The 27,968-nt window shown below is 37.8% G+C and overlaps 2 protein-coding genes and 1 pseudogene across 2 annotated transcripts; all 3 read right to left on the bottom strand.

The window, feature by feature from the left end:
* Position 1: 1 nt before the first annotated feature.
* Positions 2-4,459, bottom strand: LOC146477112 (uncharacterized). Its single transcript, XM_085113915.1, has 3 exons — positions 4,027-4,459; positions 1,473-2,272; positions 2-573 (listed from the first exon to the last, which is right to left on the bottom strand). The coding sequence occupies exons 1-3, from the start codon at positions 4,368-4,370 to the stop codon at positions 215-217; spliced, it is 1,503 nt and encodes a 500-aa protein (XP_084970041.1). The 5' UTR covers positions 4,371-4,459; the 3' UTR covers positions 2-214.
* A 7,457-nt stretch (positions 4,460-11,916) lies between these two features.
* LOC146477111 (histone H2B.1 pseudogene) lies at positions 11,917-12,300 on the bottom strand (annotated as a pseudogene).
* Positions 12,301-13,694: 1,394 nt separating this feature from the next.
* LOC146477110 (cytosolic iron-sulfur assembly component 2A-like) lies at positions 13,695-21,426 on the bottom strand. The gene is made up of 6 exons (XM_085114079.1): positions 21,073-21,426; positions 19,420-19,439; positions 17,537-17,681; positions 16,694-16,743; positions 16,539-16,584; positions 13,695-15,189 (listed from the first exon to the last, which is right to left on the bottom strand). Exons 1-6 carry the CDS (start codon positions 21,146-21,148, stop codon positions 15,092-15,094), a joined length of 435 nt encoding a protein of 144 aa, XP_084970205.1. The 5' UTR covers positions 21,149-21,426; the 3' UTR covers positions 13,695-15,091.
* Positions 21,427-27,968: the final 6,542 nt, after the last annotated feature.

Here is a 27,968-nt window from a genome sequence, read left to right as displayed (position 1 = left end):
ACATGTCCTGAAATCTAAGATTGACGGTCGGCCAGCCATGATCAAACTGCGCATAGCTGGAATCCTTGTAATCTCGGTCTGGTACGAATATTTATAAGTTTTTCTATATACTTTCAATGATTCATATCATTTTATCACAAATGGCGCCCCATAACTCACACACTGAAAAGGTTTATTCATCCGATCATTATGCGATTCGAATCCGTTATACGCTCTAAAAACAACTGAAGAAAATTAGTGCAACCAGCAGACTAACGGTCAAACTTTTCTTACGAGACGCCTTGCTCTTACATTCTTGTGCTTTTATGATCACTGGTAGGCTTGTAGAAGGTTGGTATGAGTCACACTTCTTCCCCTCTATACAACTTGCGATCTCTTTTGCCCTGTCGAGTCCACTGAAGTACCCTCCTTGCATGTAACCATACCAATCTGCATGGGTGGCCTCTCCAGCGAAAAACAAGTTCTTTATCCGACCAGCCATGTTGGCGAAGGCAGTCGAATCTGTGCCGATCACTGGGTCTGACCAGGTTCCCCGGATGTATCGGTTTTGTGACCATTTGCTCACTACAATTTCTTTAGTGGAAAAACAGCAGGCATTATACTTCATTGTACTGGGAATGTTTGTCACTTTGAATCGTGTTACTTTAGATAATGGAGACACTCACTTCGTCGAATCCGCTCTGTGAAGGAGCCTATCAGTTTTTCTGAGCAGAATCATGCTGTTATAATGAATAAATATTCATGCTAATTGCTGTTACAGTGACCTATTATTTGCTATTATTTGACACAGTCATGCCACAAAATATGCAGGCATAAACATTGTCCCATTTCACTTGAGAGTACAGCATCTTTGCTGGACTGAATTCTAGTTCGTTTCTTACAAAGTATTCTGGCTTGTTGGTGTTTGGGTTTTTTAAAAGATATACTTATCAACGAGGCTAAAACTCCTTGGCTCGTGACGTAATCAAGCAAAGAGACACTAACTCAATTAATTAATCGATCGATAGTTCGTTCAGCCACTCCGACAGTCACTATATCCAACACGCAGTCAATCAGTTCATTAGTTCATAAGTCAATCAATCCAATCAATCAGTCAGTCAACCAGTCAAACAATCATTCTTGTCAATCGTCAACCCATGCATCAGTCAATCGATCGCCGCGGATTCATTGATAAAAAATACTCGAAAAAATAAATAATATTATGTAAGTGTAAGCGGTATCAAGCTTGGAGTGCAAACTTGTCCAACTTTAGTTTGAGTTTGTTACTTTTTTTAAAGAGAAAGGAATAATGACGCAATTGGTAAAAACCTCTCGAAGCAAGGCCGGCGACCAAGAACAAACACAATCAATCAATAATCAATTAGTTAATCAGGCAATCTATCAACTGATCAAAAATCATCACCCCAAGCTCCTCTGAGCTTCTAAAATTATATAAAAATTAAATTTATCGCGCATGCACATGAAGTGCTTACCTGTGGGATTAGGTATACTGGGTCCATACATGTTTCTCATAACTTGCATCACCTCCTCCATTGTTTTGGAGTCATCCTGTGCTTCAACCCTAAGTGATTCATCTCCTGTCACTATTGCAAGTAGAGAGGTTGATCCTGGAAACAAACCAGATCGATCGAGGTCATTAAAAAGTGGGTAATGGCCGGTGTTGTGTGCTGATAGATGTAAGATCCACTCGGTATCATCCCAGAAATCGCTTGGAAACTTGATAAAAATCTTAGTGTAGTAAACAAGCTTCAGACGAAAAATGGCTTCCTTCTTCCAATCAGGTAAATCCGGGTCGAACTGCACTAATCCACTGTTCAACACACCAGCGCTGAACGTGCACAAAGCATAGTCTGCTTTAAAAGTTTCTTCGTCGGCTGTACTCACTTCAACACCTTCGTCATTGTATTTGATCTTGGACACAGTTTTGTTCAGTAATATTTTCTCTTCAAAGCTCGAATAGAAATCGCTGAAAAGAGTCCAGATTCCTCTTTGGTCTGTAATGAACAGATCATCACCAATGGGACCCATATTGTTTAATGAAGTTTCCTTTTCATTTCCGCCATATTCCAAATCAATGTCAAACCAAGACAGAGCTTTTTTTAGGGAGGTGTCTGACGTCCAGCCGAGCAGTTTCAGTTCAGTGGAGGCCGGCATATCTCTCGGTGGGGTGTCCTGTTCACCTCTAGCCTCTCCCATTTTGAACAGTTCACTTATGGCCTTCTGCCACTCTTTATAGATTTCCATGTTCGATACGTCAGCTCCCGAATCGTTTCTAAGATGAAAAGGAAAACAATGAGCAAAGCTCTTTTCCTTTCCCCTGTAATCATGATTTCCAATAAGAAGAAGGAATTTTATTCAAAAAAAATTTGTTATGTAAGGCATTGTAAACGCTTCTCAAATTTACTAAGTTTTCCTAAACAGAATTTTGACGCAATTTAAGTAAGCGATTTCTACGGTGTTCTAATATTTTTATCTGTTTTTTCTCTGTTCACGCAAATTTTAGAACCATTGAATACTCACTTTGGGTTGAGTCCTATGTTAGCAAGAACCATGTTTATTTTCAGTCCTACCTTGTTCAGGAAATAACAATTCAATAAGAATCGGCTTTCCTTTATCGCGAAAGTCAGCGTAATTATTGTGGAAATGCAAACCAAAATACAGACAAAAATATAGATAAAAGTTAAAGAACAAAATCTGGAATCTCCTGAAGGAGTCTTCCATTGATTTCTTTGCAAGGCCACGAACCGGCTCGGGATTGATGACAATAATGCTTGTCTCACGGCCTTGCAAAGTCTCGAATTTACGTTATTACGTTTGGATAAAAAATTGGGAGAAATCAATAAGAGAAATATAACGCGAGCAAACAGTAAATAACAGTAGGAGTAGAGGAATTTTCTAGATATCTATGCTGAAGAGTACTTCAATCGTTATACCGAATCCCCCACCCCGACCAATCCTGGCATCGGAAATGAAACTTCTCGTATCGGTCTGAAAAGACCTAAAAGGCAATACTTGGGAATTTTGTTATTTATGACGATTATTTCGAAATTCAAAATACAGTCATTTTAAGTTAGCTGGGTAAAAATAAGTCCCTTTTGGCAGATTGTCTGTTATTCCATATGCACAGATTAGAGACACCCAGCAGACTGGATCAAATGAAGTAGCGTCACGAGTAAAGGCGAGAATCGTCGTAACTGTTTTTTTTTTCCTCCTTTTTTGTGCTTGTCTCGAACATTGGTATTATTTCTTGTTTTTTTTTTTTTCATTTTTTAATTCAGACATTTTCAGACATAAAACTCCAGAAATCGCTTTTCTTTTTTCATCCAAACATTTATCGTCGAATTCTAGAAGAACCGCACCCTTTGTTTTTGTCGCAAAATGCCTCAGGGTTTAGTGCTAAAGATTTATTTTAGCGCTAATTGTTAACTACATTAAACCTAAAAACGCAAGCAAACTGTTATAAATTTTGTTTGCCATTAACGTTTTTATCCATTGAAGAGGTCCTTCAATATGATTTCGTATTGCGATAAACAAATAAAAGCTACACAATGAGTAAATACAATATTTTGAATAGTCGGCACTGCTTAATAGCAGATAGCTGTTAGCTCCTTAATATCTGTTTTCATTTTATCAATGAAAGCGGAAGACGAAATCAGAAAAACATATCAGTTAAAGAGTAGAAAAAATATTAAAGTAAACAATAAAAAAATAAAAGCTGAAAATTCCCGTTAGGCCGATTCTCGTAGTTACGCCGTTACGCGGTTCACTAGCAGCCATTTACCCCTTCAGTTCATATCGGAATTTCCACCTCGCGTGCATAATTGTCCAAATAAAACCCTCAAGCAAAATACCACTGAGAAAATAGAATGGCTCTAGTGAAGCACAGTAATTTACCTCAATAAGTTTCTTTATAAACGACTCTTCAAGTTATTCGTCACGCATCAAGTTATTCACCACGCAATCGAGTAAATACATTTGCATCTGACGAGCCTCCTTACTAATGCCTAATCATTTACATGTATTTACCTGAAACTTAAGTTACTGAAGTTTGAATTTTGCCCTGTCAAATTGTGCTTGTTCTTTAAGGGTATCAGTGGGTTATCTTCCTCGTCTGCATATTGGATCCAGTTTGCTCCTAGTTCCACCTTCATGCCCCCTAAAGATGCCTGTTTGATTCGTCCTCCAATGTAGTCTTGACCCTCCAGCACGAGAAAGTCGGTAACCCCACGATCGTGCAGGGTTTTTGCTGCAGTAATTCCTGCAGTACCCGCGCCAAGGATAAGAACCTTTTTCTTTCCTTGCGGAGCTGAAGATACAATAGCAAAACTAAGCCAAAGCAAACAAATCGATATCGTGAGTTTCGCCTCCATTATGCAGTAGTATTGGCTTATCAGTAGAGCATCGCCTCGATAATTTGCACCGTTGAAAATATATCGAGGATCCGAATGTCCGGCCTGGGTCACGCCTAGCTCACCAGTGGCTCAGAGGTCACTTTAAGTGACCGCAAAATTTTAACGTAGTTATAATCAATTCCAAAAGATAACGGTTTGCCTTTCGCTGGTTTCTGAGGAATAAGGTTAATACTTGTTGCCTAGACACCACTTTGTAATTTTGCGCGTAAACACAATTCCGGTATCACGCCCAACTGGGTATCATTGATCGAACGTATCAAAATTACAGCCACATATTTAACAATTAGACGGCGAGCTCGAGGTTTCTATCGGCTGATAGATGGCAAGGGGCGAAGCCCCGAGCCAACTATCAAAGGCGATAGAAACCGAGAGCGAGTCGTCTAATTGTTTTAGCATACCTCAGTGATCGATCTATGAAGCAAAAAAATCTTTTTATTTCATAAATTTCGATATATTTGTGCAAAGATGCATGCTAAATCGCGCGCGCTCTGACAAACTGCCGTCTATCGATCGATAGACGGCACCTGTGTAGCCAATCAGATTGCGCGTTACGCGATAGTCGGTCACTGAGGTATGCTAAAATATATATATGTGGCTGTAATTTTGATACGTTCGATCAATGATAGAAACCTCGAGCTCGCCGTCTAATTGTTAAATAGATCTACATAAATCCAACAAGCAGTTACATCAAGACGAACATCAACGGATTGTTCCGTAAACATTTTATAGGTTTTCAGCTTTTCAGCTTTATTTTATTTCCACATTAAAAAAAAAAAAAGAAAAACAATCAGAAGGTCGTTTTCAGGCTTCAGCAAATGTTAGAAAATAAGTGATAGAACTGATTAAAGGAAGGAACATGAAGTAATTAAAGAAAAGGTCTAATTCCCTTCATGTTCGCTTCTTTAATCACTTCTATTCATTTTTTATTGTTAATACGCCTAATTACCCTTGATTTATAAGCCGTCCATTTGATCAACTTAATTACATAACTATGACTCTGTATTAGAGCCGAAATATTGTGAGATTCTTTTTACGATGTAATTAATCAAAACTTGGTTTTAAACAATGATAACCATCTTCGGTCTCGTTTTGTTCATGTTCTATTCCAAATTGTCAGATGGCTCTAAATTTAATAGAGTTCAAAACAAAAAAGTGAAAGGAGTGTCAAAATAGTAAGCGCGTCGGGAAACTGGATTGATATAGACGGTGAATTTCACATGAAAATAAACTTCCAATTTCTTCTCGCGTCCCGTATTGCTTTCAGTTACGGCTGGGAAAGTAAATCACTTGCAGTAATAAATAAAGGAGTAAAATAAAGCGAAAAATAATAACTGTTTTCAAAGGATCTAGAAAGAAGCAGACTAGCAACAATTTTTATAAGAATAACGACACATTTGAGTTTACAAAACATGTTTCGGTCGTTCAACGACAGAGAGTTATATTAGCGCGGTATAGTTGCTTGTTCAAAGAAGGTTGCTCCCAGGAGATGTGTAACGCTTCTTTCATCTTGACCTGGAATTTTGTGGTTGCATGGTCTATAACTTTGAAGCATTCAGCAGCGCAGGTGTTGCGGCAAGCCTCGGATTGTTGAAGGTGTTGATAGATATGTGAGGTCCTGTCCCTGTTTACGTGTTCGCGAATGCGTGTAGAAAGGTGTCGGCTTGTTTCACCGACATAGCAGGAATTACAGCTTGCACAGGTAAACTTATAAACAACATTCGAACGAAGTTCAACAGGTACAGGGTCCTTTACGCTACATGTTGCTGATCTTGAAGGAAGAAAAGGCTAGCTTGACATCAAGATCGTTACAATAACGTTTAAGTTTAACTTAAAACTCATCTTTTTTCGAATTATTTTAAATCGATATGAATTCTTTTCATCTTTGTAAAGCGCTTAGAACAGAACTGGATAAGCGCTATATAAGTAGTTATTATTATTATTATTATTATTATTATTATTATTATTATTATTATTATTATTATTATTATTATTATTAAGTAGCTTGCGTAATCTGTTTTGTGCTGAAATAGAGAAGGGCCCAACATAAGGTAATTTGAAAAATCGTGTAGAAATGGAGGAAGGACTAGCAGGTATGTTAGGAAGGGTCTGAGTTTTAGTAATGTACTGCCTCATGACCCTCTCAACGATATGACTGGGGAAAAGGTTTTTACGTAAAATTAATAACAATTTCTTAATGCCTATCCACGTGTTGTTGATCTTGTATGTTCTGTCGACTAGGGTCCTGATTAAGCCAAGTTTGTAAGAGAATGGGGTAAAACTAAAATAATTAGTTAATAGACCGGTGAAAGTTTTCTTGCGATTGACCCTGGTAACAGGAGAGAGAGGTTGACTGTTATCAATCAGAACATCCAGAAAGGGGATTTTTTTTATCCATCTCTTTTTCCATGGTGAAACGCATGTTGGGATGTCTGTCATTGACGTAGTCGAAAAACAAAGTAGCGTCATGTTCAGTGTCAAATAGACAAAAAGGATCGTCAACATAGCGTCGGTAGAAAAAAAAAATACTGGAGGCGTTGTAGTTTTCCAACCAAATCCTTTCATGGTGACCCATGAAAAGATTAAGGCTGGTTTTCACTAGCGACGGAGTCGGAGTCGGAGTCGTAATCAGAAGCGTAGAGCTTATGATCTAGTGAAAACAGCGTTCCGATTCCGGAACGTAAGCGACGGAGTCGTAAGCGGAGTCGGAAGAAAATGGAAATGTTCTGATTCTTCTGACTCCGATTCCGTCGCGCTTATGACTCTGCTTACGACTCCGATTTTTTAATTTTCACTAGATCATAAGCGCTCTTACGACTCCGCTTACGACTCCGACTCCGACTCCGTCGCTAGTGAAAACCAGCCTCTAGCCAACACCCGGGGCAAGGGGAGAGCCCATTGCCACCCCATCAATTTGATCAAGAAACGATTCCTAATTTATTGCACGTTTGTTATTTATGTTTGTTTAGCATTACATGATAAATTCAAATGTAACTTCAAATTACTTCTTCTTTCAACTGAAGATGGTCGTTTGTTACGGGACATTTTTCAGTAAACTGGATTTCACTCAGTTTAGGAAATATCGGAGCCTTTGTAGCCGTCAAGTAAAACCCATAGGTGTTGAACACCTGCTGTTCTTTCGAATAAGAAATGAGCTTCAGTTTGTAAAGGCGCGAAAAGTAATTCCTTTAGAATTTCCTCCATTTGCTAAGCTTACGCAAGTGAAATTGAGTTGTCGAAATGCTATTGGTTACGGGTCTTATATGACAAATGTTCTTCAGTAAAAGCTTTTGAGTTCTGCCTGTAAGAGAATGAGTCAAGATCTACAATAAACGCTATGTTCCTGTGAAGAAGATCCGGTCCACGTGATGTAAAAGATCCCGGTAGGTAGCAGGGCACCTCTCGCTTAGCCACAGAGCTAAAGTGCCCCAAAAGCCCCTGCTACATTTGGTGGAGAAACCATGGTATCAAGTGGATCAAAAATTCTCTTCACCAACAGAACAACGATGAACAGAAACACCCGAGAAACGGAATGGAAAGGCCAGGCTCCCTCAGAGACGACGCTACTCTGAGTAACAACCGGACAGTCAAAAGAAACTGCAACGAGGATTTGCGTTACAACTCCAAGTTAATAAAAAGAACAAAGACCAGGACTTGTCGCCAAAAGAAAAAAAAAAGGAACAAAGGACTGTACTTGACATAACCAACAAGCCAGCATATTCACGCAGTTTTGCTATTCTTCCAGGATTACCTCCGTCAACTGAACTTATCTGATTATTGAGGACCAAAGTGGAACAAGAGTAAACAGATTGAACATTTCAAATGAAAGTTTTTTTTTAACATACAAACAGAGGCCTTTAAGTTCGTTTGGTTTTTGAAATTGACGGTAGTGTTGTCGTTTTCAACAGAAAATGGAGTCGTATTCTAACGTTTTTTAAAGAGTCGCGATTTTTATGACATTATTTATAGTATTTATAGCCACGAGTGCAGCCATTTTATCATGTTTATTGAGGGCCAAGAGTTGCCCAGGTTTCCAGGACGCCGAAAGTCCATGTTTCCCAGTCATGAATTTCCGTCAGGTTTAAATGAAGAATTCAGTCCCACATAAGTTTGAAAGTTATGATACTTTCCGATCGTTTAAGTTTCAAATGAAATTAAGGTTTGTTTGTTAAGAAAACTGAATGTGTAATGTTATCTTGTTTTCCAAACTATAAAGTTCAGGTTCATTGCTTAATTAAACAGCTGAGGACAGCTGAAACTAAGAAGCGAGGAATGTTACGGGACATTTTTCAGTAAAATGGATTTCACTCAGTTTAGGAAATATCGGAGCCTTTGTAGCCGTCAAGTAAAACACATAGGTGTTGAACACTGTTCTGTCGCACTTTTTAATAATCATCGCACTTTGTAATACCTGTCGCACTTTGTAATAAAACTGTCGCACTTTGTAATACCTGTCACACTTTGTAATAACACTTGTCACACTTTGTAATAAAATAGCCGTCACACTTTGTAATAACAAGTTGTCGCACTTTGTAATAAATTAAGCTGTCGCACTTTGTAATAACAAACTGTCGCACTTTGTAATAAGCTTTTAAATTACTTTTGAATACGATGTTCAGTGGAAAAAAAGTGAATTAACTGATCACCCAGGGCACAAATACGTTCTTCTTTGATATTTTACCTTGCATACTAAAATGACGGTATGAAAAAGAAACGCGTTTTCTTCCACGCTTCTCGCAATTGTTATTTTGGAGATCACACAGCCTGCTTAGCAATGATGGAATGCAATAAGTAAACATAGGGGAGATAACTCCTGGTTAAAATAAAAAGATGCTCAAGAGGGTTGAGTCAAAGGGTTAGTAAGGGAGATGAAGAGTTCGAGTGACTCGCTACTTGTTCTCTATGAGTTTTTTTTTTGGGGGGGGGGGGTGGGGAGCGGGGAGTCACAGGAATGAAACATGAAAACAATGAACATGAAATAAAAAAACTTTTTGATAATAAAGATCTTTACAGTCATTTCCTTGTAAAGTTCACTTTTATCTGCAACTGTGCCTGTTGTTTGCAAAGCGAACCTTTTTCAAGAAGAAGAAATTCTATTCATTTACTATCCAAAATAAACACTAGACGAGGGACGTCTCATGTCAAAATGATATTTTTTTACGCGCTTATTTTTAAACCCGAAGAGAGCTAAGTAATCCAGTTCAATTCATAATGGCGGACCGATAGACTTATCTTTCGATAATTTTGTATTCGAAAGTCTTGCTATCCTGTCGTGTGAAAAAAGGAAACCATCCCTCCCTGAGAATAGATTGAGATCGATTGAGTGCGCTTTGTCACGCGCCAACATCACTTATTTTGATATTACTCTGATTCAATGCGCTAGTATTAATATCACATAAACTGATTACGCTATGATGGTTGCTGTTCCATGTTCTGGCTTACGTTAAGCTATGCAATTTTTGAATTAAAAAAATACGATACTATTTCACAATTATTCTATCCAATTATAGTTTACGATACCTTCTTAGAAGAATCCCAGTCAAAGCCTTTATTTCCGGATCGTACCATTTTGTACAGCTGTTCTCAATACCAGCAAAATGTACCCTCTGCTCTTTTACTGATACAGTATGTCCCTGCAAGTTGCTTTCCATTTTCTTCCTCTCTTAAACCCCACGGAAACAAGCCTTTTTTATTTTCATCCGCAGGAGATACCAGTATATTTCAAATTCGAATCTTTATTTAAGATCTTTTAAAAGACCCCATGATAAATACCTTTTTTAATACCTGAATTAAGTTATCATTTACAATTAAACTAGTACCTAGCAATGGAGTGGCTTAACAAAACCGATTTTCAGTAAAAGTCGTTCTTCGTGGTGACAAAGTGTTTCTGTCAAGATACATCGTAGTCAAGACAAATAACAATTGCGAGAAGCGTGGAGGAGAACGCGTTTCTTTTTCATACCCTCAGTTTAGTATGCAACGTAAAATATCAAAGAAGAACGTATTTGTGCCCTGCATGGGTGATCAGTTAATTCACTTTTTTTTCCACTGAACATAGTATTCAAAAGTAATTTAAGAGCTTATTACAAAGTGCGATAATTTGTTATTACAAAGTGCGACAACTTGTTATTACAAAGTGTGACGGCTATTTTATTACAAAGTGTGACAAGTGTTATTACAAAGTGTGACAGGTATTACAAAGTGTGACAGTTTTATTACAAAGTGCGACAGGTATTACAAAGTGTGATGATTATTACAAAGTGCGACAGAACAAACACCTGCCGTTCTTTCGAATAAGAAATGAGCTTCAGTTTGTAAAGGCGCGAAAAGTAATTCCTTTAGAATTTCCTCCATTTGCTAAGCTTACGCAAGTGAAACTGAGTTGTCGAAATGCTATTGGTTACGGGTCTTATATGACAAATGTTCTTCAGTAAAAGCTTTTGAGTTCTGCCTGTAAGAGAATGAGTCAAGATCTACAATAAACGCTATGTTCCTGTGAAAAAGATCTGGTCCACTTGATGTAAAAGATCCCGGTAGGTAGCAGGGCACCTCTCGCTTAGCCACAGAGCTAAAAAACCCCAAAAGTCCCTGCTACACGTTGTACGACCGAAACATGTTTTGTAAACTCAAATGTGCCGTTTTTCTTATAAAAATAACTGTTTTGTTAACACAAATCACGCTCTGCTTTCAGAGACTGTCCATGCACCTCCAAACAAACAAAAGGTTGCACAGACAAAAAGGAAGAAAAGAAAACAAACCCTGTCTCAGACTAATTGAAGAAGAGCAAGTTTTCCTTGGAATTTTTTTTGATAAACTTGTTCAATGTACAGACAATTTACAGACTTCGAAAGAAAAACTTGTTCTTTTGCTACCTTATTCAGGAGGGCTTCGATATGTAAATTCAGCCTAAGGATCAAACTTACAGGCGTCAAAAAAAAAAAAAATTGTTTATAGGAACTTTGTATCGGTTTTATAGAATCACGCTTTGCTTTTTTTTTCTTGTGTCTATTCTACGAAAATCTGTTGAAAGTCACATTTGCAGCCCGTGAAAGTTTGTTGTGGATGTGGTAGCATGTACATTGGCGAAATGACTCGTGACCATGCAAGTAAATCACAGAAGAGAAAATTTGTTTATAGGAACTTTGTAGCGAATTTCTGGAGTCACACTTTGCTTTTTGTTTGTTTATGTGTCCATTGTATGAAAATCTCTTGAAAGTCACATTTTGAGCGTGTGAAAGTTTGTTGTGGGTGAGTTGGCAAGTGCATGGGCGAATTGACTGGTTACCCATACCAGAGAAGAAAATTTGTCTATTGGAACTTTATACCGAATTTATAATGATCTCGTTGTTGTACACTGAAACTTGAAAACTGTTGTTGTTTGGGTCTTCACCTAGCAGTTTAATTTAATACTAATACGACAATGTGACCAGTGTTGGGCATTGCTTTCATGAGATTCGGTGGCTCCTAAAAGATCCGTTGTTGTTGTTGTTTTGGCATTTCACAGGTTTCACTTGCTACTGGTATACTTCGTCACGGCCTTAGTGCCCTCACTGACGGCATGTTTGGCTAGTTCACCGGGCAGAAGCAGTCTGATGGCGGTTTGGATTTCGCGGGAACTGATGGTAGACTTCTTGTTGTAGTGGGCAAGGCGGGAAGATTCCGTAGCGATGTGCTCGAAGACATCGTTGACGAACGAGTTCATAATACCCATGGCTTTGCTGGAGATTCCCGTGTCAGGGTGAACCTGTTTCAACACCTTGTAGATGTAGATCGCATAGCTTTCCTTTCTCTTTCCTTGCTTCTTCTTCTTGCCCGAGCCATCGACCGCTCCCGACTTAGCCTTGCCTGCTCTCTTCTCGCCCTTTTTTGCGGCAGGTACTTTTGGTGCCATGAGTGCTTGGTTGTGGATAAATCGCTTAGATTTTCAAAATCAGCTTCCATAACTCAAGTTTGAGCAAGTTCTATTTATGCCAGCAAATTCAATGGATCAGTTAACATGCCCATCGAAATAGCGGCCTTCTCACCTAGTTGGTTGTTGCCCCCCAAAGGCGGGAAAAGTTACTTTGATATCTTTTGAAAGTTAAAGTGGTGTTTGATTGGAGCGTTTTGATCCGCCAAATTCAGGGCGAAATGACGAAGAATTGAACAAACTGCTTTTGCTTGCCGGCGTGACCATCGCCCAGGGTGGTGTCCTTCCTAACATACAAGCAGTAGTTTTACCCAAGATAAAACTACTTTTTGGTAAAACGTCTGCTCGTGATCGTGTATTCTTGCTAATTTTTAACTTGAAATGCAATGGGAAATGACAATTGTCTAAAAAAAGACTGAAAAAAAAAAAAAAAAAATTAACATCTGCTAAGATTTCTGGAGGAATGTTTTATCAAATCCAGCAAGAAATTTTAAAATCAAAATGCAGTTCCTCGAGTTGTTGTCTTCTTATGCGCCGAAAGGTTGACTGCCGAGCGACAAGTCACTGGACTCCCTAGCCTCTCCAGCAGACGTTCTTAGGGGTTCGTCACGCGTTCTGCGTGGGAGGCTATGGACTCCCACGAAAACGAAAAGTTTGTTATCTCGAGTGAAGGTTAGTTAGTTGTGAAGGACGTTTAGTCAATGATAGATTTCCACGCCTCGGTATCCGTCATGATCATGTGACATGTCACGATGTAGCGCAAGAAAGCATGGCGTCACCGCCTTCTTGTAAATTCGCTCTCGCAAATTTGAATGCCACCCCCAATACTCCCCTCCCCTTCCCCCACCCCCGAGAGCTTGCTGGCAGGCTAACACGCGCGTGGTTTGACAGTCGATATGACGACTTTCCTAAATGGCCTAAATGATGAAACCACATAATTCCACAGTAGCTTAAAGGGACAGTATCACGCTATTTTTAGTAACACATCGAAAATCGGAAAGACGCTATTCGGTTGATAGCAGCCAAGATATTATGACAAAATTCCATTTAAAGACTATCAGAATGCAAAGAAACTATCCAAGGATATTTTCACCGGCAGATGACCAAGATAGAGAATCATAGAGAGGGGTTCAAATTTGAAAACGTCTGCCAGACGTTTTCAAATTTCGCTGTTGTAACCAAATTTCGCTGTTGTAACGGACTAAAAATCGCCGGTTGTACTATATTTTGGTTCAACCTTTCGTCTTAGAATCACTATTAATATTTCTTTAAAAAAGCGACTGAGAAATTAATTAACAAAGTGTCCAAAGTTTAAATTTAGTGAATTTTGGCCAAAAATCATGATATCTCCAATCGATCTCTCATGATACTGCCCCTTTAAAAACATCCAGTGTTTTTTATTCACTCATTCGGTGAAGACGACAACTTTTTTACGTTATCTATTTTTTTGTCCAATCGTCCGTCTAGAACCACAGATGGTGAAAGGATGGGGGAGTTTGCACAGTTCCCGAGTCGTTAGTCAGTACACAGATTTTTCCAATTTCCATTGTTATCAGTTACATGTAAGCCTTGGCGTGCTGCAATCTTGCACCAAGTGTCGCACTTCCTTCCTGCTCCCTGCCGTTGTTACGGTCCAGTGGACGAGTATTCCGCAGATATGGTTAAAAATATGGTTAACCAAGCAGTATCAAATCCTGCAATTCATAGTAAGCTCGCTATAAAATGTACCTAACAAGCGCTAAATTGATCGAAAGACGGAAAGGAAAGCGGCCAGCAAAGAGCAGGGGTCGTACAGGCTTCCACATTTTTTAACCAGAGCTCACTATCGCTATTGCTTAAGATGCGTAACGATGGAAATTACAACTCCGGGCTTGGATGTCTGCGAACCCACCATTCCAAAATGTTTACGATCCCGCTTTCCAGTCGCATGTGATAAATGTTTGTTGACTCAAATTTAATTTTGAACAAATTGTCCGCTAGAAACAATTAATTTTCCCCTAAATTTGCTCACTGACCCCACCGTATGACGTGTCAGCCGTTCGGCCTTCCTCCTCCTCCTCCTCCTCGATAGGGCGTTTGTTTCGTTTAAATAGCCACGTTTACTTCACGAATACGACTGTTACTTCCCTTGTTTGTTTTATAATTTAAACCTTTTTTTTTATTACATAACCTTTATTTCCATTTTTTGTGTAGGTTATATAAGCCAGTATCTGTATGATTCACAACCTTTGTACATCGCTTTTAGTTTTCGATTTTTATCTGAAGACTCCCCTTTCTGGATCCCCTTCTGGACCCCTCGATTTTTCCGTGAAACACCATTAAGAGGTTTGCATCTATTTTATTACACCTGCTAAACCAATGTAAAAGATTATTAACTTATTGATCATGTTATGATATTAAATATGACTCAAGAAACGTTTGTGATGTTAGGTCGAGAGAAATCATCTTTTACATTGGTTTAACAGGTGTAATAAAATGCGTGCAAACCTCTTAATGGTGTTTAACGGAAAAATCGAGGGGTCCAGAAAGGGGGGGGGGGGGGGGTCCACGTATTGTCTGCGCGCGGCTGAAACGTCATACATTAAACAATCAGGACTAGCTCGAAGTTCGCCCAGCCGTCAAATATTTAAATTTACGTGGTGGCATCGTATCCTTTGGATCCTTCTGCTGGAATTAAGGCTACATAAGGCCATTCATTACATTTATTTAGTGAATCGTTGAGTATGTCTTTTAAGTCTTATTAACTTGTTAGTGCTTGAGGAGTAGTTGGGAGTCAAATTCCATCTGAAATACACTCCTCTACAATCTTCTTCAGATTAGGATTTTCCATGGCAGCTGCTATTCTCTCCTTATCGTTGATTTGCTTATTAACTGAAAACCAAAAGGACAGTGTCTGTTAGATATGAGTATGTTTGGGAATTGATTTGCTATCATTCTGTGAATGTAGTTAGTAAAAGTCGTTACTTTGGAATCAAAATCAGTGACAGGAGTTCCTATGGTCGAAACCCTACCTTGGAAAGATCACTTGATCACATGGACCAAAAAAAAATCTTGTCCAGATTAGTCCATAAAGTTTTAGCTACAATGTAGATCAACTGGCCTTACATTATACAATACCCTACCAAATAATATAAGGACTGGACACTAAGAACATCCATAAATTCAAGCGCGAAACGAAACGCGACACTTCTTAAGATTATCAGCCTTTTTTGTTCTTTCTTTGAACAAAAATGAAAATAATTGAGCAAGCACCTCTTAGATACATTTTATTTTCTCAAGTTTATAGCAAAAGTAATGAAAAGCGTTAACATTAAAAATATAATCCAGTCTGTACACCAATGTCGGCATACAGACTGGTTACATATCCAAGCCTTCAGAACAGGCAATAAATACGCTGAATTTCTATGATTGGGGAACGGTGCTGATTTTAAGGGCAAATTGTAATGTTCACCATTTTTCCCATGAAGTCCTAAACTCAGTCGTTCGAAGGTCTCAAAGATTTAAATTTAAAACACCAATTTATTCAATAAACCATTTCCGAGTTGCTGTGATCCTCACTATGAAAGCGAGGCTAAGTGCAAAACTTTTCAAATGAAAATTAGTTTTGTTTGGATGTGAATAAAAACTAATTTTCATAACAAAAACTTTGCACTAAGTCTCGCTTTCATAATGAGGTTCAAAGCAACTCGGAAATGGTTTATTGTACTGATTTTTCTGGACTACATATAGCTTCCCTGGGCAAACGTAATGGATAACCTCAAATTAGGCTGATATTATAAACTAAGGGCTCTGTAAAAAGATAGGTGGAACTGCTGATTTGGACCTTGAATCCAAATTTCTCAAATAGGTATACAAACTGGTTAACATCTAAGTAAGGCCGTTCCATATTTATATTTTGGAAAGGCTAAATTTCATGATTTGGTTTGTCAGTTTTGCAAAAGACTCAAGAAAATCATAGACAATTTAAGCACTTGATTTTTGGTTAATTTTCTTTTGTTTTGGCTAAAACAGTTAACAAAATAAATCATTTGTGATTTGATTCAGCTTTTAAGTACAACTTTACCGTTAATTCGTTGAATGCAAGCACTAAATACAGAACTACCTTTCTAACAGGATAACCAGTCTGTACAGAGCTTACTGGGGGAAATTTTGATTCAAAGGCCAAATTGCCAAATGTATAGTTTGCATAATGCATTCAATATAATTTACTATTAACCTACTTTCATCCTCTGTAGAGTGAGTTCCCTTGGAGAGGAAAATGTCAAGCTACAAACAGAAGCAAAAAGAAAAATATAAAGGGCATGTGTAAACCAAAGACTTATTTGCTGAGTCAGCATTATTGCTAATCAGAATGACACAAAACTAGAAAACATACCTTAAATTTGTAGGGCAATGAGCGCTCCAATTTCACCCTTAAACAAAGTCCTAATAGAAAAAGGGACCATTATAGTAAGTAAACAATATCTGCCATGATACAGGAGTTGTGCACTCTCTTCCACACAATCAAGCTGTATACATGTGAACTCATGGCTGTGTGCATCAGTGGTTTTAAGTTCAATCCATGCCAGACTGGAAGGGTATAAATGAGAATGATATTCCAAGCCCTTGAGCTGCCAGGTTGGAGTACTAACAAAACCTCCCAGGCAAAACCAAACTTCACTATTTATTTATTTTAAGTTTTCAACTTGAGTTTCATCTTATTTCTAAACTCATCCAATCAGAGTTCGAGCCAAGATTTGATACTGGTAGCTGGGGGCAAAGATTTCCAGGAATATCTTTAAATTTAAAGATGAAGAGGATGCATAAACCTACATAACTGTTTACAAGTTACATTAACTCACTATTGACAAGTAATTTAACTGTTATGCTAAATATCAGTATATTCAATACTGTGTCTATGATATTCTAGTGGATAGGGAATGCAAGCCTCATCAATTGTGTTGTTTCCCATGTCTTTCTGGTGAAATAATTAAGATTTTTGCTGTTTTCTTGGTCAACACAAGTAATAAAGGTAGCTAACAAGTTGTAATAACTGATTATTTTGTCAACATCTGAGAGAGTGATATACTCCTTTTGGATGTCTATCCTAGCTGTGTCCATAACAACCCTTTAAACAAGGTCCTTTAAATCAAAGAAGTCAAAGCCTGAGAAAGGCTGGCCCTTGAGAGGTCAGACAACATTTATACTGAAGACAATCTCATGCTGAGTTGTCACATACCTATTAGTGTTGCAAGAGAACAATGAGGGACAGTAGGGGTGAATTCTATCTTGATGTTGTATTCATCATTTCCAATCTTGTCAATTTTAATAAATTCTTCCTCTATAACATTTAGCTCTTCAAGGGTCTGTGGTAACTCTGGGTCCTAGAGATGAAAATCAGGAAGCATTAACTTTTTCTATCACTAAGCTCTTAGTTTTCAAAAACATTTCTTGTTGTAATATTAAGGAAAGACAGAACTCTGACTCATTGTTAAAGCCAGTAATCTATTTCAATTGTATTAGTTTAAAGGATTGAACCAAAGAGTCATATCACTGAATACTGGGTAACTTCCATTCATTTTAAAAATTTATAAATCCATCCTCACCTCAATTCTCTTAGACAATGCTTTAATTTAAAATGCAGATGACAGACTGCAAAGTGAGTATACAATGCGCGATAAGCATAAAATGCAGACTGCAGACTGGGTTTAAGATATAGACCGAGACCAAAGCTGCCATTCTCAATCATTTCCTTGGTTGTATAGATTTCTCTTCCCAAATTAACTGTCATATGTATTTCTTTCTCAGAAATCTCTAGTGAATCGCCATCTAAAGGGGTATAGGATGGTGATCCTAAGAAACTGACACAATCAGTTGCTTTAAACAGTCTAGCCTCTGGTAAGCGGGCACCCTTGGGACCAGAAAAAGCGTGCTTGAAATCTGAGGTGTCTGCTTATAGGAGTTTAAAAATGTAGTGTTTGTATGTAGCTGAGAACATAACCAAGTGTCCGCTTAGGAGGTGTCCGCCTACGGGAGGTGTCTGTTAGTGGAGGTTTGACTGTAATACCTTCCCCTCCCTTACTGACTAGAAAAAAACTGGTTGCAAGACCAACACAAATGATGGTAAACATACATTGCTAGGTAGGGAGATGGACAGGCTTGGAAACATATTTTTTAAAACTCAGAAAGGTACAGGTATGACACTGGTGTAAGAGTGTAAGTCAAATATGGAGAATAATGATTAAATTAAATTATTATGACTTGTTAAATACTGGTAGAAGAAAGACCCTCACAGTTATTTTACACTACTTAACCAGTTGAGAGACGAAAGCCAGAAAAAAAATTCAGGCTTAAAAAGGATTTGAATCCATGACCTCTGTGATGCCGGTGCATTAATCTACCAACTGAGCTCTCAAGCCAACTGAAAACTAGTGGTCATAAATTGTGAGTATGTAATATACCCGCAGAGGATGAATCACTGCTTAAGTTACATAAATAACTGCAAGAGTCTTTTCTCCTATTTAATTTTTCATCTGTAGCTCAAATATATGTTGAACATATTCATATTCATAGTTATACATATAGTAATATGACACAACTTGATGGTCTTGCTCTTGGTCTGGCCTCAGTTGTTCAAAGGCCGGATAACTTTATCTGCTGGACAAGGCATTCTTCAGCGTCTAAAATATACTTCACGTTAAATGTTGTCCAAGGTTTTCATACACTCCCCAACTAAGCAGTGGTTAGAGTGTGCATATTCGGTGGTGCATGAGGAAATACTGAAATCTTTGCACAGATTGAAACTGTCAGATAGTGACTTATCCACTGGATAAAGTTATCCGGCCTTTGAACAACTGGGGCCTGCACTTTATTACGGGCCACATTTTATAATGACTATTTACATTGAATAAATTAAGAGATGCGAATACTTCTCTCAGCTACTACCATGACACAATTTACATGTAAATAAATAACTTAGAAGTATCATAAAAATGCTATTACAAGTTTATATGTGAAAGAATTTACAAATGCCAATTGATCTTAACACTAAGAAACATTCCAGAGCTGTCAAAGGTGTGAACAAATTTCTATAAAAGTGATAAAAAAATAGAGGTTTCTTACCCTAATATCTTTCACAAGATCTGAAAAAAAAAAAAATGAAAATAAATAAAACAAAATAAATGAAAGTTACATTGTTGATAGTCTATGGCTAAATATGTTCACAAGCTTTAAAAAGCAGTGCAAAACACAATCTCTAGATAAAAGAGTTGAGTTGTTTCAAATAAAAACTAGGTACTTAAGAACACAGCAGATACTCAGATATATATGGAACTCTATGAGTAGTTGCAAACAATTCATGCCTGGTGCAGTGTGATACAATGTGTGCTATCAAGCTATTCTAACATCCTGATCAGTTGCAACCAACCAAAATCTGACTGCATTGTCCATAACTCAAACAATTAGCCAAAATAATTATTTAATAATAATATTATTATAGATTAAAAGCAGTAGTTCCATCCAGTGTTTTTTAGCGGACTGAATAAAAAAAATATATCCTTTCCTCTGAACTTAATAGTTCTTATTCAGTAAATCAGTTCTTAATCAATAAAACAGTCAGTCTAGCTATTGTAGCTTGAAAACAAGAACCTTTACAACTCTTTGCAAATTTGATTGGTATTTGTATGTATGATTTAACCTTCTTACAAAAATAATCAACCAACACGTACACAGCAGTTGTCTGTTTTTGTCGTTATTCAGTGAGGAGTATGTATACTCTTTGCTCTACATTTTTGTCCCTTTACTGAGTGGGTCCTATCATTTTGTGCTTCTTCTGTTGCAAAAAATCAATATTACAAATTTTCTTTCTGTTTCTCCTATTTGTCACCACCTTCTCTCCTCCTGTCTCCCACAAACTCCATGGTACCTCTATCTGCTGCCCAAATAACTATTGTTGATCACATGATATGGCAAGTGTGGAAAATTTCCTTGGCCGTGGTTTTTCTAAAGCAGATTAATGCTAACCCCTGATTAAAAGTTAACAGACGTCTTCAATACGGTTGTTAAAATTAATGTTTTCCAAAGCTAATTTTAAGCTAATGGCAAAGAAAAGTCTAAGTTAAAACTACAGGACAAAAATCTTTAGGAAGAATTTTTTTTTTTGATTAGTAATTAAACTTGAATCAAAGTTCACCTTAACTCAGGATTACTTTAATCAAACTTTGAACAACTGGGCCCAAATAAATAACAAATGAATTACTTTATTTAAGTGTCAATTTATTTAGCACAGAGGACATATTGGGGACACTTTCCAAATGGGATTAGTGAGTCAGAAGTGACCATTTTATTTAAATATGATTAGTTTTTAAGGCTAGCATTCTTGTGTGCAAAATTTGAGGTAAAAATGTTGGCAAAATGAATTGCAAATCATGTCAAGTTAGTCATCGGACATCATCCACAGGAACGGTCATTGTTCTAGAAATACAATTTAAGCTGTTTATTTATTGTCAGACTGAAAAGTTTGAGTCTTAGTTGTCATATATATCTGTGCTACACGTCTCTGTATGACGTCCTTTGAGGCCTGTCTTATCAGTATGTCTGTTATTTCAGGATTATAACTTTTTCTCAACGCCAAGGTCTAGCTTGTTGGCAAATTTGGTTTGTTTGGTTCTATGTTTAATACTATTAAATGTTTAAATTTGCACCGTAAGATTTTACCTTTCTATAAACATTTAGTGCTGTCTGGAGCACGCAAAATATTGTCAATCATGACCTTACCGTAGACTTCTTGCACAAGTACCAGGTTATCCAAAGAGCCTTCCGAGACAGAGGACCAGGCTATGTCTTCAGACATTTATAGCTACTACAAATCCGCCATCTTGAAACCATAGATATTCTACGTCACGATGACTCTGTATTAACAGGTATTAAACGCGAAAGCAGCCCTCGCCCCCTCCCGTGCTTTGTAAGAACCGAGCAAACTTCAAAGGTTCCAAGCTGCCAAGTAAAAAGTTTTAGTGATCTGCTTACTTCCAACCTTCCAATAATCCGAACAACACACGCGATATAAAGAAAAGAACTTTTTTCCTTATCGTCTAGGATATTAAATGCATGGTTGAATTTCAACCACCAGCCCTTGGGGGGTTCCCAGACCTCCCAACTTCACTCCGCCAAATTTAGCACAGACTTAGTACACCTTAATTGTCGTTAAAGTGTTCTTGAAGTTTCTGCCAATTGATGGGTCGATAAGTCAGTTAACCAATCAATAGAGGTCATGCAAACCAACAGATAATGCAATTCCCCACAAGCCAGACATCCGATTTTCTCTCTCGATTCTCTCAGCAAAACATACAAAAAGTCACGGTTTCTCAATCACGACAAACGTCTGAACGTGCTCGAGGAAGTATTGGGGTGGACAAGGGGTGGACCATTAGAAATCACGGGAGGAAGGTGGGGGAAAAATTTTTCAGTGAATAAAATTTTTTTCGTTTAGTCCAATTTGTCTGCATGATTTTTTTTTTCGTCGTGGAAGCTCTGCACGAATTTTTTCGAATTTTTTTTTGTCAGAACTTCTTTTTATATTAAGGGCATACAAAGCTCTGCACAGTTTAATTACAGTACCGCTCAAGGTGACACTCTCTTTCGATTGGTGAAATTAGAGTATCGCGATTATCGAGAAAGAAGTGAGCTACTAAACGGTATCGCACCTCATGACTCGAGGCGTCTTTTTTTCACTTGTAAAGGAAATTCTGCTTCGTCGTGTTGGTCTTTTGAACTCAAAAGCGAAAAGCGCGAGAAGTTCCAAGGCAATACACGTATAATCAGTGTTGTTTTCTCGGTCGAAGATAAAAACGTCTTGTCCAATCGACCGATCGATTGTGCTTCAAAGAGTTCAAAAAGCATACGATAATTTTCACAGCAACAACCCTGCCTACCTGAGAGAAACGCTTACATGACAGTGTTTATAAGTGCTAACCTACGATAATATTGACAACATGCATATTGACGAAATACCTATCAAGTCTATTAACAGAATTAAAAAAAAACTGCTCATAACGAAACAGGGCTGTAAAAAAACGTTCGTTAAAGAAAAAATTCAAAGGGCCAAATTAAGATCAAGGAAAGACAAACTATTACAATGTACAAGTGATGGAGTGACAAAACAGACATAGTTTCACTTATTATCACTCATAACAATTGTCATAATCCAGCTCTACCCAATATTCACAGAATACTTCATAGAAATCAACCCATTCTCCACCCCTAAGGGGCGGACCGTCTTAAAAAAACTTTAATAAGACACACCTGTCTTTACTGCTTATCGTCGTTCTGCTAACTTTCGTGGCCTTCTGATTCGTGGAAAACTGAAAACTCCTAACACGACACTGAAGCCCCTTGGCACATGTCGCTGTCACTCTAAACATGAATGTTCGACTTGTTCTCGTGAATGCAAGAAGGAGGAGTGAGGCAAATCAAACACTTACCCTACAAATCTGCTAATGCCTAAGATCATGGTTAAAAACAGTACATATGAGAACCTAAACCAGTTCCGTCCATCTAGTCAAACCACGTGCACCTCTCTAAGTAATTTTCCCGGAATTCATTATAAATGAATCCGAAGGTTTGCCAACTTACTAACTGATACCCAAGTGGATGATAACTACTTGCTATTGGATCTTACCCATAAGGTGAGAGAAACGCTTACACTCATTCTAACGAAAATTATTTCCAATTCAACGGAAGGAACTACCTCCAAATCCAAGGTACTGCCATGGGCACAGAAACGGCCGTTGCTTTTGCAAACATTTTTATGGCCGACATTGAATCACAAATTGTTAGCCAAAGCGTGGCCGTAAAACTTACAGTTTGGAAACGTTACATTGACAATATCTTTCCGCTGTGGGACACTAGTAATTTACACGATATAGAACGGTGCATCGAACAAGCAAACTCATATAATCCAACAATCAAATTTCAGGCTGAAATCTCAAATGCTGAGACTACATTTCTGGATAAAGTTTTATACAAAGACAATCCATTACAACCATCCCATACTGGACATAAAAACGCATTCCAAGCCGACTGAAACCTTTTGTCAATACACGCATTTTTCCTCTAGCCACCCACCAGGAGTCAAAAAAGGATTTGTTAAAGGTGAATCCCTAAGACTCCTACGAACAAGCTACTCAAAAACAACATTTAAGAAAAATATTAAAAAGTTTAAACCACGACTCCTTGTTAGAGGCTACCCAAATAATTTGATTAAAAAAAATGATCAGATGTCAAATTTATAGAAAAGTAATCGGCATTGAAGCAAAAAGACAACACCCCCAGACAAATTTTTGCCTTTTGTAACAATATCAACCATCGTGCCCAACGTCAAACATGTTTAAATGGGAAAATGACACTTAATACAAAGCCAGCCTTTCCTACGAGAAATCTTCAAAGAGTCACCACTAATTTCGTTTAAAAAAGGAAAATCTCTCAATGAAGTGCTTGTCACAGTAAAAATATAGAGAGATTACACTTCAAAAAATGTTTCCTTTGTTAGAAGTCGTGCAGGCCTGTCACCCCATACTATTTCCTACTCAAAAGAAAGATTGTTGGAAGTTTGCTATAATAAAATCGTTATATATTTTTTCCACATTTGAAATCCATAAATGAGCAGAAGTTCAGGTTGCACTGTCACTTCTAAAAACATTAATACATGTAAAATGTGTTAAAATGAAAGAAGAGCAGGTTATATTCTTGAAATGTGCAATAAAACTACTTGACGTTGTGTTTTAATATTGTACTTTAATTCAGTTTGCTTGCAAGAATTGTTTTGGGATGGTGAACTGCTTGCAGGAATTTTTTTGGGGCAATTTTCCTTTGCAGGAATTTTTTTTTGGAAATTGTCACCCCCCCCCCCTCCCGTGATTTTTTAATGGTCCGCCCCTAAACAAGGATGTTACCGACTGATACCATAAAGTGGGTAAATAAATCTCGTTTATTAGGCACGACAGTTGATGATATTGATTAACTCACCTGGGCTCCGCACATGTTGGATCTCAAGAAGGGTTTTGCTAGGAAACTTGATCTAATTAAGAGTTGTAGGTTTCTACCAAAGGAAGTTCTCATTAATTTTTACTTTTAAAAAGTTATGTTGCCTTCAGTAACGTACGGTCTTGTTCTTTGGGGGTCGTGCTCAAATGTCGATCTTTTCGACTCCTTGGCTTTGTAGGGTTGCAAGGATAATCTTTAACTTACCAAAGGATGTGAGATCGTCAGATGTCCTGAACATGCCAATTGGCATCCTTTGAGCTACTATTACAAGTTAGCTCTGTTAAAGATAGTGTATAAAGCATTTTGCAACAGACTCCCACAGGTATTATCCGACACTATCGCAACAAAGCATGGCCCAGGGCATTCTTTGTGAGCGCATGATACGCTAACAGTGCCACGCTTTAACACTAATTATATGGTAAAAATGCCATCGCTTTTAGAGGCCCAATGCTGTGGAATGCTTTCATTGCTCAGGACAAGGACTTCGCGGATACGAACTATAAGGACCTGGCAAAGAAAATCCGTTCGATCGATATCTTCAAGGAGTTAACTTTTAAGGAGACTTCAGTAACAACGGCCAATTTTTGACGTTTGGATTTTAATTATATACGGCAGGGATTTTTAAAATAGGATCAAGGGTGTGAGGATTTTACTGTGTATATATTTTTCATTCCTATTATTTTGCACGACCCCACAAGCTGCAGAGCTTTAATTTTTAATCGTCCTGGAATAAAGGCTGTCTGTCTTCCAGAAAGTTGCATTCAAGGCGAAGAGACAAACCGGATAAGAAGTCACTTTTCATCCCCTACCCGCGCTTCCCGTCACACAGCCGGCGTAAACATTTTGTTTACGCACATTTTGAATGTAGAGGAAAACACATCACTTAAAACCAAACTGATAAGGACAATTTTAATCGGGGCAATATTTTAACCAGTACAACTGGTCTCTTCAGGGTCAGAGCTACAATAAGGAAAATAGTAAGGGCTCTAAAAATACATGACAGTGTTTATAAGTGCTAACCTACGATAATATGGACAACATGCATACTGACGAAATACCTATCAAGTCTATTAACAGAATTAAAAAAAACTGCTTATAACGAAACAGGGCCCAGTTTTTCGAAAGCCGATTAACGCTAATCCAGGATTAAAAGTTAAACGAGGGTTTCATCTTGCTCGTTTAAAATGATTTTAAAGGCTAATTTCAAGCTAAATGTAAAGAAAAGCCGAAGTCAAAACTGAGGGACAAAAATCTTTTGGAAGAATCTTTATTGATTAGTAATTAAACTCGATTCAAAGTTCACGTTAATCCAGGATTAGCTTAATCGGGCTTTGAACAACTGGGCCCAGGGCTGTAAAGAAACGTTCGTTAAAGAAAAAATTCAAAGGGCCAAATTAAGATCAAGGAAAGACAAACTATTATAATGTACAAGTGATGGAGTGACAATACTGACAGAGTTTCACTTATTATCACTCATAACAATTGTCATAATACAGCTCTACCCAATATTCACAGAATACTTCATAGAAATCAACCCATTCTCCACCCCCGTCTTAAAAAAACTTTAATAAGACACACCTGTCGTTACTGCTTATCGTCGTTCTGCTAACTTTCGTGGCCTTCTGATTCGTGGAAAACTGAAAACTCCTAACACGACACTGAAGCCCCTTGGCACATGTCGCTGTCACTCTAAACATGAATGTTCGACTTGTTCTCGTGAATGCAAGAAGGAGGAGTGAGGCAAATCAAACACTTACCCTACAAATCTGCTAATGCCTAAGATCATGGTTAAAAACAGTACATATGAGAACCTAAACCAGTTCCGTCCATCTAGTCAAACCACGTGCACCTCTCTAAGTAATTTTCCCGGAATTCATTATAAATGAATCCGAAGGTTTGCCAACTTACTAACTGATACCCAAGTGGATGATAACTACTTGCTATTGGATCTTACCCATAAGGTGAGAGAAACGCTTACACTCATTCTAACGAAAATTATTTCCAATTCAACGGAAGGAACTACCTCCAAATCCAAGGTACTGCCATGGGCACAGAAACGGCCGTTGCTTTTGCAAACATTTTTATGGCCGACATTGAATCACAAATTGTTAGCCAAAGCGTGGCCGTAAAACTTACAGTTTGGAAACGTTACATTGACAATATCTTTCCGCTGTGGGACACTAGTAATTTACACGATATAGAACGGTGCATCGAACAAGCAAACTCATATAATCCAACAATCAAATTTCAGGCTGAAATCTCAAATGCTGAGACTACATTTCTGGATAAAGTTTTATACAAAGACAATCCATTACAACCATCCCATACTGGACATAAAAACGCATTCCAAGCCGACTGAAACCTTTTGTCAATACACGCATTTTTCCTCTAGCCACCCACCAGGAGTCAAAAAAGGATTTGTTAAAGGTGAATCCCTAAGACTCCTACGAACAAGCTACTCAAAAACAACATTTAAGAAAAATATTAAAAAGTTTAAACCACGACTCCTTGTTAGAGGCTACCCAAATAATTTGATTAAAAAAAATGATCAGATGTCAAATTTATAGAAAAGTAATCGGCATTGAAGCAAAAAGACAACACCCCCAGACAAATTTTTGCCTTTTGTAACAATATCAACCATCGTGCCCAACGTCAAACATGTTTAAATGGGAAAATGACACTTAATACAAAGCCAGCCTTTCCTACGAGAAATCTTCAAAGAGTCACCATTAATTTCGTTTAAAAAAGGAAAATCTCTCAATGAAGTGCTTGTCACAGTAAAAATATAGAGAGATTGCACTTCAAAAAATGTTTCCTTCGTTAGAAGTCGTGCAGGCCTGTCACCCCATACTATTTCCTACTCAAAAGAAAGATTGTTGGAGGTTTGCTATAATAAAATTGTTATATATTTTTTCCACATTTGAAATCCATAAATGAGCAGAAGTTCAGGTTGCACTGTCACTTCTAAAAACATTAATACATGTAAAATGTGTTAAAATGAAAGAAGAGCAGGTTATATTCTTGAAATGTGCAATAAAACTACTTGACGTTGTGTTTTAATATTGTACTTTAATTCAGTTTGCTTGCAAGAATTGTTTTGGGATGGTGAACTGCTTGCAGGAATTTTTTTGGGGCAATTTTCCTTTGCAGGAATTTTTTTTTGGAGATTGTCACCCCCCCCCCCCCCCTCCCGTGATTTTTTAATGGTCCGCCCCTAAACAAGGATGTTACCGACTGATACCATAAAGTGGGTAAATAAATCTCGTTTATTAGGCACGACAGTTGATGATATTGATAAACTCACCTGGGCTCCGCACATGTTGGATCTCAAGAGGGGTTTTGCTAGGAAACTTGATCTAATTAAGAGTTGTAGGTTTCTACCAAAGGAAGTTCTCATTAATTTTTACTTTTAAAAAGTTATATGTTGCCTTCAGTAACGTACGGCCTTGTTCTTTGGGGGTCGTGCTCAAATGTCGATCTTTTCGACTCCTTGGCTTTGTAGGGCTGCAAGAATAATCTTTAACTTACCAAAGGATGTGAGATCGTCAGATGTCCTGAACATGCCAATTGGCATCCTTTGAGCTACTATTACAAGTTAGCTCTGTTAAAGATAGTGTATAAAGCATTTT

Source organism: Pavona decussata, unplaced genomic scaffold, assembly GCF_977016875.1.
Source record: "Pavona decussata unplaced genomic scaffold, jaPavDecu1.1 SCAFFOLD_72, whole genome shotgun sequence".
NCBI classification, from domain to species: Eukaryota; Metazoa; Cnidaria; class Anthozoa; order Scleractinia; family Agariciidae; genus Pavona; species Pavona decussata.
Note: the sequence above shows the minus strand (reverse complement) of the source record. Positions and strands in the feature narration are given on the sequence as shown.

What these genes read in the sequence shown, in the direction of transcription:
- LOC146477112 (XM_085113915.1), bottom strand. Translation starts at nt 4,370, where the DNA reads ATGGAGGCGAAACTCACGATATCGATTTGTTTGCTTTGGCTTAGTTTT. An exon ending in TTCAGTAACTTAAGTTTCAG is followed by an intron (nt 2,273 to 4,026) that starts GTAAATACATGT and finishes TTTTCATCTTAG; the next exon opens with AAACGATTCGGGAGCTGACG. An exon ending in CAGTATACCTAATCCCACAG is followed by an intron (nt 574 to 1,472) that starts GTAAGCACTTCA and finishes TTTCCACTAAAG; the next exon opens with AAATTGTAGTGAGCAAATGG.
- LOC146477110 (XM_085114079.1), bottom strand. Translation starts at nt 21,148, where the DNA reads ATGTCTGAAGACATAGCCTGGTCCTCTGTCTCGGAAGGCTCTTTGGAT. An exon ending in ACTTGTGCAAGAAGTCTACG is followed by an intron (nt 19,440 to 21,072) that starts GTAAGGTCATGA and finishes TTTTTTTTTCAG; the next exon opens with ATCTTGTGAAAGATATTAGG. An exon ending in TCACTCTACAGAGGATGAAA is followed by an intron (nt 15,190 to 16,538) that starts GTAGGTTAATAG and finishes TTTGGTTTTCAG; the next exon opens with TTAATAAGCAAATCAACGAT.